Genomic DNA, 13,217 nt, shown 5'->3' on the forward strand with positions numbered 1-13,217 from the left:
GGTGATAAATGTGAGCAACTTGCTCTGTGAGTGTAATTCCAGTATGAATGTTAGTTGATATGTTTGTTTATATTAATGAGTAAGATAAATGTGAAACAAAATATGTGTCAACAAAAACCAAAACCAAAATATAAGTCAAGGTTTCTATTCATTTGTCAATTGCATTAGCAACCTCTTTTCTGTCTCAGATGATAGTTTTCAAATACTGGAAGAATGTTCCCTCAGTTTTTTTGTTCTTGTCATAATGTAACAGCGCCACATATTTTAGGTTGAACGTGCATTATTATTACTCACATTTTCTTTGTCACTTTCTTAAATTTAGACAGTCAATAAAATGATAAATTAAGCCCTAATTTGCCAGTTTTGTGGTATAAATATTACCACCATGGCCAATTTAAAGCTACCAATATGATACCGCTGGTGATGGATTGGGACGAGATGCACAGTAGCACATCATTAGCAGTAGTAAAGTTTAAGAAAATAAGTAGGAAATGATGAACCTTTAATATTAGCTTTGTTTTAATTGTAAGTGTATATAACTTAATTTTTCATAATGGTTATATTTAACAACTGGTTTGCAAAATTTCTGAAAATTCAATTGTCAGCTCACATGAGCCAGTATGAGCTGGCTCCAGCACATCACTGGGTAGATGCATTCTCACTTTTTTTGTATAAATGTAATTATACAAGTATGTGTGTGGGGGGTGTGTGTGCATGTGTGTGCGTGTGTGTGTGTGTGTGTGTGTATGTGTGTATGTATGTGTTAGTCCATTCAGGCTGCTGTAACAAAATACTATAGACCAGGTGGCTTATAAATGACAAACAAAAAAATCCAGACTTCTGGAGGCTGGGAAGTTCCAGATAAGACACCAGCAGACTCCCTCCCTGTCTAATGAGGTCTTGCAGTCTGGTTCATAGACAGTATCTTCTTACTGTTTCCTCTTGTGGCAGAAAGGGCAAGGGATCTCTCTGGGGCCTCTTTTATGACAACATTAATCCCATTCATGAGGGCTCTACCCTTGTGACCTAATCACCTCCCAAAGGTCACATCTCCTAGTACCAAAACCTTGGGGGTTAGGATTTCAATATATGAATTTGATGGGTACACAAACATTCAGACCACAGCAAAAGAAATATATATTTTTTAAAGTAAGATTTTACAAATAATATTGGGATTATACTGTTTCGTAGTTTGGGGACTTGTTTATCTACCTTGTAGACATGGATTCCGGTGTCATTTGGTCATGCATACTCTTGTGCTTTGGCACAGTCTGCACTTCAGGCCATTTCACAGTGGTTGGAGCTGGTCACAAGGGGAGGTTAGATGAGAATAGCTGAATGAAATGCTTCCAGTGTGGCAGGAAAGAAGAGGGAATGAGTGGGGATGGGACAGCATATGCCCCCCTGTGCAGCAGGCCAGTTATTTCAAAGTATGCTGCCAAATGAACTTTGTCATTTCTCAGGCAGAGTCCTTACTTTGAGAATATCTGGAACCTTGCTCTGTCCACCCACAATATTGTGCCCCATCCTTTATTCTGCTGAACTCGATACCTGCCGTTCTCTACTACATTCTCTGCTGTACCTTCTTGCGTCTCTCCTGTCTGCTTCTTTAAACTGAGGCTGATAAAAGGCACATTTCCTCTCTGTGAATCTTTTTAAATATCCTGAAAAGAGAACTGCTTGTTTGGGGACAGATGTACTCAGACTCAGTGTCTATAGTCCTAATGAACAGTCAGTCATTCCCCTTAAATGATGGTATCCTCAGATACATCATATATTAATAATATCCTAAAACATACTTATTTGTGAGCTCCCAAATCTAGAAGTTTACTGTATCTTTTGGGTAATTTCATGTAACTATTGGTATTTATAATTTTAAATCACTTTAATGTCCTTGGGCTACCAAATATGTTCTTGGTATCTAATGGGAAAGTTCTCCAGTGACTTTGCAAAAAAAAAAAAAAAAGAGATACTAGCTAGTGGGAAGGCTGCTAGCCCTGCTTGTGTCATGGAGAAATTGTTGAATATTTAGAGTAAAGGTTTTGTGCCTACCCACTGCTGAAGTTTCTGTTGCAATTTCCAGAGGAGAACAAATCTTTGATTGTTAAGAATGAATTCAGCTGTTTCCACGTTGTGTTTATATTCTTGGTTAAAGGCTTCAGCTTTATAACAGTAACTCCCTAAGAGCTGCCTATTTTTGAAAGACTCAATTAAATGAATGTTTAAAATGTGTTTGTTTTTATTGGTAATTAAATAATTTATGCATTTTTATGAATTTAAGTTTTGCTGTTATGTATATATTTTTTGCTTCATTATTTTCTCAACCGTTGATTGAACGTATTTTATTTTGGCTTAGACATCACTAGATATTTGGTGAAAAGCTAGAAATGTAATGATGTACGAGCCTCTAAAAGGTCAAAGGAAGGCTTAGCTAACCTAAAACCTTTGATCAAGTGATACAAACTAAGAAATGGGTGACTAGGGCATTCACATTTGAAATATATATATATATATAAAATATATATAAAGATAAATATATATATAATATATAATGATAAATATATAATATATAAAGAAATATGTTATATATATTTATATATAATATATAAATATGTTATATATATTTATATAATATATAAAGAAATATATTATATTTATATAATATATAAAGAATTATATATATTTATAATATATAAAGAATTATATTATATATATTTATATAATATATAAAGAAATATATATTATATCATATATAGAGAAATATATATATATTTATATATATATTTTTTGAGACAGAGTCTTGTTCTGTCACCCAGGCGGAGTACAGTGGTATGATCTCAGCTCACTGTTACCTCCACCTCTTGGGTTCAAGTGATTCTTCTGCCTCAGCCTCCCAAGTAGCTGGGACTACAGGCATGTGCCACCAGGCCTGGCTCATTTTTTGTATTTTTAGTAGAGATGGGGTTTCACCTTGTTAGCCAGGATGGTCTCAATCTGCTAACCTCATGATCCACCCACCTCGGCCCCCCAAAGTGCTGGGATTACAGGCATGAGCCACCGCACCTGGCCTGAAAGATATATTTTTTAAAGTTATGTGATGTGGAAAAAATCTTACAGTGTCACAACAATTTAAATAATTTATGCATTTTTATTAATAACATTTAAATTTTGCTTTTTAAAAAAGTATCTGCCTCACTATTTCACATAAAGCCTTGGCTTCAAACTGACCTAATTTCTAAGTTTTTAGAAGTGTCATTTAATTAATGTTTTGATCATTTTCAGATGCTTAAAATATGTATTTGTTTTTACATTTTAAAATGACCACTATTATCCCTTACAGTAGTTTTATTTTAATCTTGTAAAGAATGGAGAGAAACAAAATCGTGGTTCTCACCTTTTTTCGTTCCCTTCTGCCTTCTAAACACACTGATTTTTCATATGTTTTAGAATTAATAGTAGGGTTTTATTTTTTACAGAATATTGCACTGGTTAAGTGAGATGAATATGCTCTCATTTGAAAATATCACATGTTAAGGTTAAGACATCTTCCCAAATAGTCACATGCATGCACGCACCCCTTTGTTTGTAACATTTGTTGCTAACCTAGTTCCAAATATTAGCTGCTTCTGGAACATTTGAATTTTCCTGCTGATTTTGATTGCCACATCATCAGTAGATATTAGACACCCAGGCCATGCAACTATCCCTTCTGACGAATTCAAAGTAAATTAGAAGGCTGGGCGTGGTGAATTGTGCTGCTATAAACATGCATGTGCAGTTATCTTTTTGGTATAATGACTTATTTTACTCTAAGGTGCCCAGCACAATGCCCAGAATAGCATAGGCGTTAGATTTCTTGGTTGAAAATTAAGGTTAACTCTTTTTTTTTTTCTTTTTTTTTTTTTTTGAGATCATCTCACTCTGTCACCCAGGCTGTGCAGTGCACGATACCTGGGTAGATACCCAGGAGTGGGATTGCTGGATCAAAGGTAGTTCTACTTTTAGTTCTTTAAGGAATCTCCACACTGTTTTCCATAGTGGCTATACTAGTTTACACTCCCACTAGCAGTGTCAAAGTGTTCCCTTTTCACTGCATCCATGCCAATATCTATTATTGTTTTTTGATTTTTTGATTATGGCTATTCTTGCAGAGTAAGGGAGTATCACATTGTGGTTTTTATTTGTATTTCCCTGATAATTAATGTCGTTGGGCATTTTTCATATGTTTGTTGGCCATTTGTATATCTTCCTTTGAGAATTGTCTATTCATGCCCTTAGCCGACTTTTTGATGGGATTGTTTGTTTTTTACTTACTGACTTGTTTGAGTTCCTTGTAAATTCTGGATATTAGTCCTTTGTTGGATGTATAGATGGTGAAGAGTTTCTCCCATTCTGTGGGTTGTTTACTCTGCTGATTATTTCTTTTGCTGTGCAGAAGCTTTTTAATTTAATTAAGTCCCATCAAGAAAAATAGATTTTATGTTCTGATGAGAACCAGCATATTGGAGTATTCAGTATATGTTTAATTAAAAAAAAAAAACTAATACTATAAATAGCAGATTTTTCTAGGTAGTGATAAGCTAGTATCTTTTCTCCTTCCCTTTTCGTCCCTGGACAGAGGGCTTTTACTTTGTGTTTTATGTTTTGTTTGTTTGTTTTTGAGACAGGATCTTTCTCTGCTGCCCAGGCTGGGCTGTGGTGGTGCCATCCTGGCCCACTGCAGCCTCGAATTCCCATGCTCAAGCCTTCCCCTTGCCTCAGCCTCCCAAGTAACTGGGACTACGGGTAGGCACGCACCACCACATCCAGTTAATTTTTTTTTTTTTGTAGAGATAGGGGTCTCACTATGTTGCCCAGATTTGTTTCTTATTGTATGTATAGATGTTAAGACTCTAAATATGGACTGTGATGTAGAAAACATCTGCCTTTGATGTTCCTTTTTTGATATGACCAAATGATTCCTGTTTGAATTTCCACCCAGCTTCCTGTGTCCTACTTTCTCTTGCCAGGCAGTGTTCCCTTGCCAGTCTCATGTCTGTGGCAGCAGCTTATACTAGGTTTTCCCCAAACGTTCTAAGGAAGTGTCCGAAGGGATGTGTCACCCCTTTGCATATGTATAGTTTTTGAAACCAGGATGACAGGTTTGAGAAAATTCTTTTTTCTTTTTTTTTTTAAGAACTTCTCTTCACATATTTTAAAGTCATTGTTAAGTAGGGAGTAGGGTGTAACTGGATGAGTCAGTTGTTTTTCAGAAAGTTTTTCTTTACATATGATCTAAAGTATTTTATGGCACGGAATCTGGGCATGTCAAGAGGACTTCTTAAATTGCCTCAATTTTTTAAAATTTGCTGTAATTATTTTTTTAATTTAGGATTTATGTGCAACATCATTCCAACATGTATATGGCCTGAGAAGGAGATTATATTCTAGTAGAGGAACTAATATGTAAAAATACCTCTCTGATAAAAGATAAAAAACATATATAAATGTTCTAATTTTAAGAAAAGCAGAAATTCAAATCATAAGCTCTTTTCTTATCTACAGGCTTCTCACTAGACCATGAGCACCAATGGGCAGGGTCCATGTCCTAGTTAATCTTCGTTCTTTGGTGCCCAGCACAATGCCCGGAATAGCATAGGCATTAGGTTTCTTGGTTGAAAATTAAGATTAACTCTTTTTTTCTTTTCTGTTTTTTTGAGACAGAGTCTCACTCTGTCGCCCAGGCTGGAGTACAGTGGCACGATCTGGGCTCACTGCAAGCTCCGCCTGCAGGGTTCACACCATTCTCCTGCCTCAGCCTCCCTAGTAGATGGGACTACAGGCACCCGCCACCACGCCTGGCTAATTTTTTTTTTTTTTTAATATTTAATAGAGACGGAATTTCACCATGTTAGCCAGGATGGCCTCGATCTCCTGACCTCGTGATCCGCCCACCTCAGCCTCCCAAAGTGCTGGGATTATAGGGATTATAGGCGTGAGCCACTGCCATGCCTGGCCTTTTTTTTTTTTTTAAAGACAATCTTCCTCTGTCGCCCAGGCTGGAGTGCAGTGCACGATCTTGGCTCACTGCAACCTCCGCCTCCCAGGTTCAAGTGATTCTCATGCCTCAGCCTCCCGGGTAGCTGGGATTACAGGCATGTGCCACCACTCCTGGCTAATTTTTGTATTTTTAGTTTCACCACATTGGCTAGGCTGGTCTCGAACTCCTGACGTGAGGTGATCCACCCGCCTCAGCCTCCCAAAGTGCTGGGATTAAAGGTGTGAGCCTCCATGCCCAGCTGAAAATTAAAGTTAACTCTTAACAGTTAAATGCACATTACTCGTTTGATGAAAAATAAATAAATCATCAGCTAATAAGACAAAAGTTTAGCCGGGCAGAGTGGCTCATGCCTGTGATCCCAGCACTTTGGGAGGCTGAGGTAGGCGGATCACCTGAGGTCCGGAGTTCGAGACCAGCCTGGCCAACATGGTGAAACCCCATCTCTACTAAATTGACAAAAAATTAGCTGGGCGTTGTGGCAGGTGCCTGTAATCCCAGCTACTTGGGAGACTGAGGCAGGAGAATTGAAAAAGACAAAAGTTTGAAAAATCAGTCTGTAGATGTTGTGGATGCTTCAAACTGAAACTACCATATATTTGTCTATATTTTATCTCTTATTTTTTTCCTGGCATTTAATAGACACCTCTTTAGACCTGTGCTATCCTTTTTATGCCTTTTACCAACAAATAACTCCTAATCATAAAAATTAATCCTACTGACTGGGGGTGGTGGCTCATGCCTGTAATCCCAGCACTTTGGGAGGCCATGGTGGGTGGATCACTTGAGGTCAGGAGTGTAAGACCAGCCTGGCCAACATGGTGAAACGCCACGTCTACTAAAAATACAAAAAAATTAGCCAGGCGTGGTGGTGGGCGCCTGTAATCCAAGCTACTTGGGAGGCTGAGGCAGGAGAATCACTTAAACCCAGGAGGCAGAGGTTGCAGTAAGCCGAGATCATGCCACTGCACTCCAGCCTGGGTGACAGAGCTGAGTGACAAAAAAAAAAAAATTAATCCTACTATACTGCTACACATCTAGAAAAGAGAGGATTAGATTTTAGCCTTTTTTGTCTTTTTAGGTTTTCTGTATAAACTCTTTCTATAGATCACTTAGGTTGACTGTGGAGGAAAGATATAACCCCAGAAAAGGTTTATTCTGGTTATTAATTCCTTGGTTCATTGAACAGGTGTTCATTGAACACAGTTATACATCAAACCCACAGTTCTTAACCTTTCTGTGTTCACATTTGAAAGGGTTAGGTTCTGTGCTCATATGTTGCAGTAAATGCCACATTTGTTAGGTGCTAGGTTGACATGCACCATACCTCTTCCCAAACCAAGTTGTGTCTGTTCCACGTCATGTAACATAACCCACTCAGACAAGTTCCATCTGATTAACATCACTGTATGTTACTGTATATTACACATGGTTTGAAATTTAGCAGCATACCAGTGAAGAGTTTGTGCTGCTTGTTGCTTGGGAACTACCAGAGTGTTAACTTATGAAGAGACAGGTTCTAAAGAAAGTGTACAATGAGAAAACCAAATATGCAGAATTACTTCCAAAATTCTGTTAATTGATACTAAAAGTACAAGATTTATTGCCAATTTAAGTGCCTTGGTGAAGTCTACTGTACCATCTCTAAATAAGGTCAACCTGGCCAGTTTTCCATTAGAAGTGAGTGCTGTTCTTTAGTTAACACCAAATGCTCATCAAGATGACATTTTGTATTTAAAAAACAAACAAACAAACAAACAAAAAACTATTTTAAACATTAGACCAAACACTTTTGATAAGACGTGCATACAGTGAGATGTAACTGGCATTGAGTCCAACAAAACAAAACCAGCAGCAAAATTATCCCTGGGGATTTGCTTATTAAGTGGATTATAGGTGGAATAACTAGTACTATTTAAATTATAATATTTCTTTCTCTCTGTGAGCAGAGTTGAGTTCACATTAGTCCAGTAGTGGGCACATGTTACGTGATACATTCTTTCTCCTTGAGAAGCTTGCAGCCTAATTAGAGAGTCAAGACAGGAATGTGTGATTAAAAAAAAGAAGAAGAATTGAGAAGGACGGGGCAACATATTCTGATTTTTAAACTGGCTGTAGTTATAAATAACATAATTGAAAGTCTTTTCCAAGATCTTTGAACTTTTTTGTGGAATTTCTTTTTAATAGAGTTAAATATGAAACTAAATATACACAGCTACTTGATCAGCATGCCCATTTTCTGGGAAACATCCTGAGAAGGATGACCTAAAGGAACAGAGGTCTGTGTTTTCAATGGGGGAAATATAGTGTTCACAAAAGCTTGTAGGTTTGTTTTGTTCTCTTGGTTTTGTTATTGCTTTGGCTTCATAGGAGATTGGGTATATGAGAAGTATGTGTTGTGAAACTCAGAATGATTGTAAATGGTAAATAATAATTCTGCAGAAATGCAGATCATTTAAATTTATAAGGTAGGGTTATAATAACTATAGGTTAACTCACTGGTGATGGCAGGATAGTCCCAAAAATTTCAGCCATATGTATTGTGAACCACAGAAATGTTTATATTGGAAAATAGGGTAGGAAATTTAACATACCTTGAGACTCTAATATGTGCCTGGTACTATGATATATATTTCACAGAGTTTTCTTATTCAGTCTTAGCAACAAGCCAAAAGATAGGCACTAGTATCCTCATATTACAGACAAGGAAACAATTCCAGCAAGTAAGTAAATTGGCCAGCTCACACAAATAAGAAAACACCTCTAAATGACTACAGATTCTGTACTCTTGTCGGGCGCGATGGCTCACGCCTGTAATCCCAGCACTTTGGGAGGCTGAGGTGTGTGGATCATGAGGTCAGGAGATCGAGACCATCCTGGCTAAATGGTGAAACCCCGTCTCTACTAAAAATACAAAAAAATAACCCGGGCGTGGTGGCAGGCGCCTGTAGTCCCAGCTGCTGGGGAGACTGAGGCAGGAGAATGGCGTGAACCCAGGAGGCAGAGCTTGCAGTGAGCCGAGATCGCACCACTGCGCTCCAGCCTGGGTAACAGAGCGAGACTCCATCTCAAAAATAAATAAATAAATAAAAAAGAACAGATTCCCTGCTCTTCCGACAGTTGTACTGCCACAGTGGATATATCATGCTTTCTACTTATGTGCCTTGTGCAGGAGAACACCTCTTTTTAAAACCAGCAGATCTTCCAGGCTTGTTCACTGTCACGAGAACAGCACAGGAAAGACCCACCCCCATAATTCAATCACCTCCCACCAAGTTCCTCCCATGACACTTGGGAATTGTGGCAGTTAAAATTCAAGATGAGATTTGGGTGGGGACACAGCCAAGCCATATCATGTCACCCCTGGCCCCTCCCAAATGTCATGTCCTCACATTTTAAAACCAATCATGCCTTCGTAAGAGTTCCCCAAAGTCTTAATTCATTTCAGTATTAACTCAGAAGTCCACAGTCCAGTGTCTCATCTGAGACAAGGCATGTCCCTTCCACCTATGAGCCTGTAAAATCAAAAGCAAGTTAGGTACTTCCTAGATACAATGTGGGTACAGGCATTGGGTAAATACAGCCATTCCAAATGGGAGACATTGGCCAAAGCAAAGGGGCTACACGCCCCATGCAAGTCTGAAATCCAGCGAGGCAGGTCAAATGTTAAAGCTCCAAAATGATTTTGAAGCTCCAAAATTATCTCCTTTGACTCACATCCAAGTCATGCTGATGCAAGAGGTGTGTTCCCATGGTCTTGGGCAGCTCCACCCCTGTGGCTTTGCAGGGTATCGCCTCCCTCCCAGCTGTTTTCATGGCTGGCATTGAGTGTCTGCAGCTTTTCCAGGAGCACAGTGCAAGCTGTCAGTGGATCTACTGTTCTGGGATCTGGAGGATGGTGGCCCTCTTCTCCCAGCTCCACTAGGCAGTGCCTCAGTAGGGACTCCGTGTTGGGCTCCGACCCCACATTTCCCTTCCGTGCTGCCCTACCATAGGTTCTCCTTGAGAGCCCCACTTCTGCAGCAAAATTCTGCCTGGACATCCAGGTGTTTCCATAAATCCCCTGAAATCTAAGTGGAGGTTCCCAAACTCAATTATTGACTTCTGTGCACTTGCACGCTCAATACCACATGGAAGCTGCCAAGGCTTGGGGCTTGCACCCTCTGAAGCCACAGCCCAAGCTCTATGTTGGCCCCTTTTAGCCACAGCTGGAGTAGCTGGGAGGCAGGGCACCAATTCCCTAGACTGCACACAGCAGAGGGACCCTGGGCCCAGCCTATGAAACCATTTTTTTCTCCTAGGTCTCAGGGCCTATGATGGGAGGAGCCCCATGAAGACCTGTGACATGCCCTGGAGACATTCTCCCCATAGTGTCTTGGAGATTAACATTGGACTCTTTGTTACTTATGCAAATTCTGCAGCTGGTTCGAATTTCTCCTCAGAAAACGAGATTTTCTCTTTTATCACATTGTCAGGCTGCAAATTTGCCGAACTTTTATGCTCTGCTTCCCTTATAAAACTGAATGCCTTTAGGCCGGGTGCAGTGGCTCACGCCTGTAATCCCAGCACTTTAGGAGGCCAAGGGAGGCGGATCACGAGGTCAGGAGATCCAGAGCATCCTGGCTAACCCGGTGAAACCCCGTCTCTACTAAAAATACAAAAAATTAGCCAGGCGTGGTGGCGGGCACCTGTAGTCCCAGCTACTCGGGAGGCTGAGGCAGGAGAATGACGTGAACCCGGGAGGTGGAGCTTACAGTGAGCCGAGATCGTGCCACCACACTCCAGTCTGGGTGACAGAGCGAGACTCCATCTCACAGTCTTGGAAGCTTGAAGTCTGAAATCAGGTGTCAGCAGTGCTATGCCCCCTCTGAAACTCATAGGCAAATTCTTCCTTGCTTATTAGCTTATGGAGGTTGACCAGCATGAGGTACAGTCTTTGGTGTACCTTGGTTTGGCTCTTCAGATGGCCATCTTCTGAGGAACCAGTTAAGTTGGATTGGGGCCCATCCAACTCCAGTATGACCTTATCTTAACTATTTACATCTGTAATGACTCTATTTTCAAATAAGATCACATTCTGAAGTCCTACTGGTAAGGACACCAACATTTCTTTTTGAGGGAGGATATGCTTCAACCCGTAACACCTTCCATGTTCCATCCATATCAGTACGTCTTCCTTCTCAACAAAAGAAACAAAGGATGTTTTAAATTCATAATATTATCCCTGCCAAATCAGTGGTAGTGAGCAAGGAGATTGTGATGTATTCACTAAGAGGGCTGTTACCCCTTCCGTATTACAGATTGAGTATCCCTAATCCAAAATCCAGAATGCTTCAAAATTTGAAATTTTTTGAGCAGTAACATAATGTTCAAAGGAAATGCTCATTAGATCATTTCAGATTTCAGATTTTTGGATTAGGGATATTTAACTGGTAAGTATATAATGCAAATATTCCAAAATAAGAAGAAATCTTAAATAATTCTGGTCCCAAGTATTTTGGATGAGGGACATTCCACCTGTACCTTATACCAATTCTTTTTTTCAAGTTCTGTTTTACAGAAAGTCTTCAAGCACTCTTTAAAAAATCAGTATTACTGTAAACAGTTGTATCTTTATATTACAGTCCTCTATGGTATCAGAGACCTCCTAGAGCTTAATCTTTCCCCCTGTATAGCACAATAGTATTGTTTTAGTCAATTTTGTGCTTCTATAATACCACAAAATGAGTAATTTATAATGAACAGAAATTTATTGGTTCATGGGTATGGAGGCTGGGAATTCCAAGATTGAGAGGCTGGTATCTGGAGAGGGTCTTCTTGTTGCCATGTCATCCTATGGTGAAAGGCGGAAGAGCAAGAGAGGAAGCAGGGTGTTGTATGGGAGGGGAGAAAGGGAGAGAAAGAAGCGGGAGAGAGAGACAGGGAGTCTGGGAGGGAGAGGGGAAAGTCTCACAAGATTATTTTATTTTTAGGTGGTGATGTTTTAAATTCTGATCTTAAGAAGAAATGCTGTTGGTCCTTAGGTCAAATTGACTATATAGATTATGTACTTTGATGTGATATGTGAAGACAGGAATTTCAGTGTCAAACACAAAAGAGCTATAAGGAATAAAGTTATTTTGAGCACAATGTAATGCTGTCTAATTACGAGTGGTATCCAGGTTTTCACTGGAAGATATGTAAGCAGCTATGAAAGCAATTTTAAGGCAAAATTTTACTTACACCGCAAATATATTTCCCATAAAACAAATTAAAGGTAATTTTTAAAATTTCCTTAATTTTTGATTTGTAAAGAGGATAGGCCAGTAAATAATGTATCAAACTTGTGGCTTGGCACCATATTGAATCCCAGAAATGACTTGGCCTTATGAATGACTCTTTTCAAAAGGATTAATGAATGTATAATAAGTTTTCTTTCTTTTTCTAGCCAAGGACCCTTGTCATCCATTAGAGCGGTAATCAAGAGATGTAAGTTTGTTTTTTCCTTCTCTGTATTTTCCTCTGTAATAATTTTAAGTGATGATTTAGATTTCCAGCAGGTGATTGTATCTAACAGATCTACAAAGAACCCAAGAGTAGCTTCTCCTAAGAAGTATTAAAGCATTTCAGACAAACAGCTACTTTTTAGCTTGTATTTATTGATAAGCCAGTTTCTCAGAACTGTGTTTTTCTCTTACAGAACAAAGCTGGGTTTTTTTTTTCTTAATCCCAAGTGTGATAGTATAAATCTGTTTTTTTTTTTTAATTTGCCTATCTAGTTAGTTTCTGTGATCTAATATAAATTTTATGTAACTATTTTCTAGAGTTAGAGGTATCTTACAGGTTTAAGAAATATTAAACCCTGGCCAGGTGCGGTGGTTCATGCCTGTAATCCCAGCACCTTTTTGGGGGCCAAGGCAGGTGGATCACCTGAGGTCAGGAGTTCAAGACCATCCCAACCAACATGGTGAAACCCTGTCTACTAAAAATACAAAAATTAGCTGGATGTGGTGGCGCATGCCTGTAATCCCAGCTACTCGGGAGGCTGAGGCAGGAGAATCGCTTGAATCCAGGAGGCGGAGGTTGCAGTGAGCCAAGATCGTGCCACTGCACTCACAGCCTGGGCAACAAGAGCGAAACTGTCTCAAAAAAAAAACAAAAAAGAGAAGAAAAGAAAAAAGAAATATTAATCTTTGTGGTT

The 13,217-nt window shown here is 39.2% G+C and overlaps 1 protein-coding gene across 20 annotated transcripts in view; it reads left to right on the forward strand.

The window, feature by feature from the left end:
• The window catches only part of LOC105463471 (SH3 domain containing 19), a 197,048-nt gene that overhangs the window by 119,265 nt on the left and 64,566 nt on the right, over positions 1 to 13,217 (forward strand). For all 20 annotated transcript variants that reach the window (XM_011710564.3, XM_071092928.1, XM_011710566.3 and 17 more), the window contains one exon: positions 12,465 to 12,505. In XM_011710564.3, coding sequence (XP_011708866.2) covers positions 12,465 to 12,505 — 41 coding nt within the window. The remainder of the gene's footprint in view (positions 1 to 12,464; positions 12,506 to 13,217) is intronic.

The sequence above is a fragment of the Macaca nemestrina genome, chromosome 3 (assembly GCF_043159975.1).
Source record: "Macaca nemestrina isolate mMacNem1 chromosome 3, mMacNem.hap1, whole genome shotgun sequence".
Classification (NCBI taxonomy): Eukaryota; Metazoa; Chordata; class Mammalia; order Primates; family Cercopithecidae; genus Macaca; species Macaca nemestrina.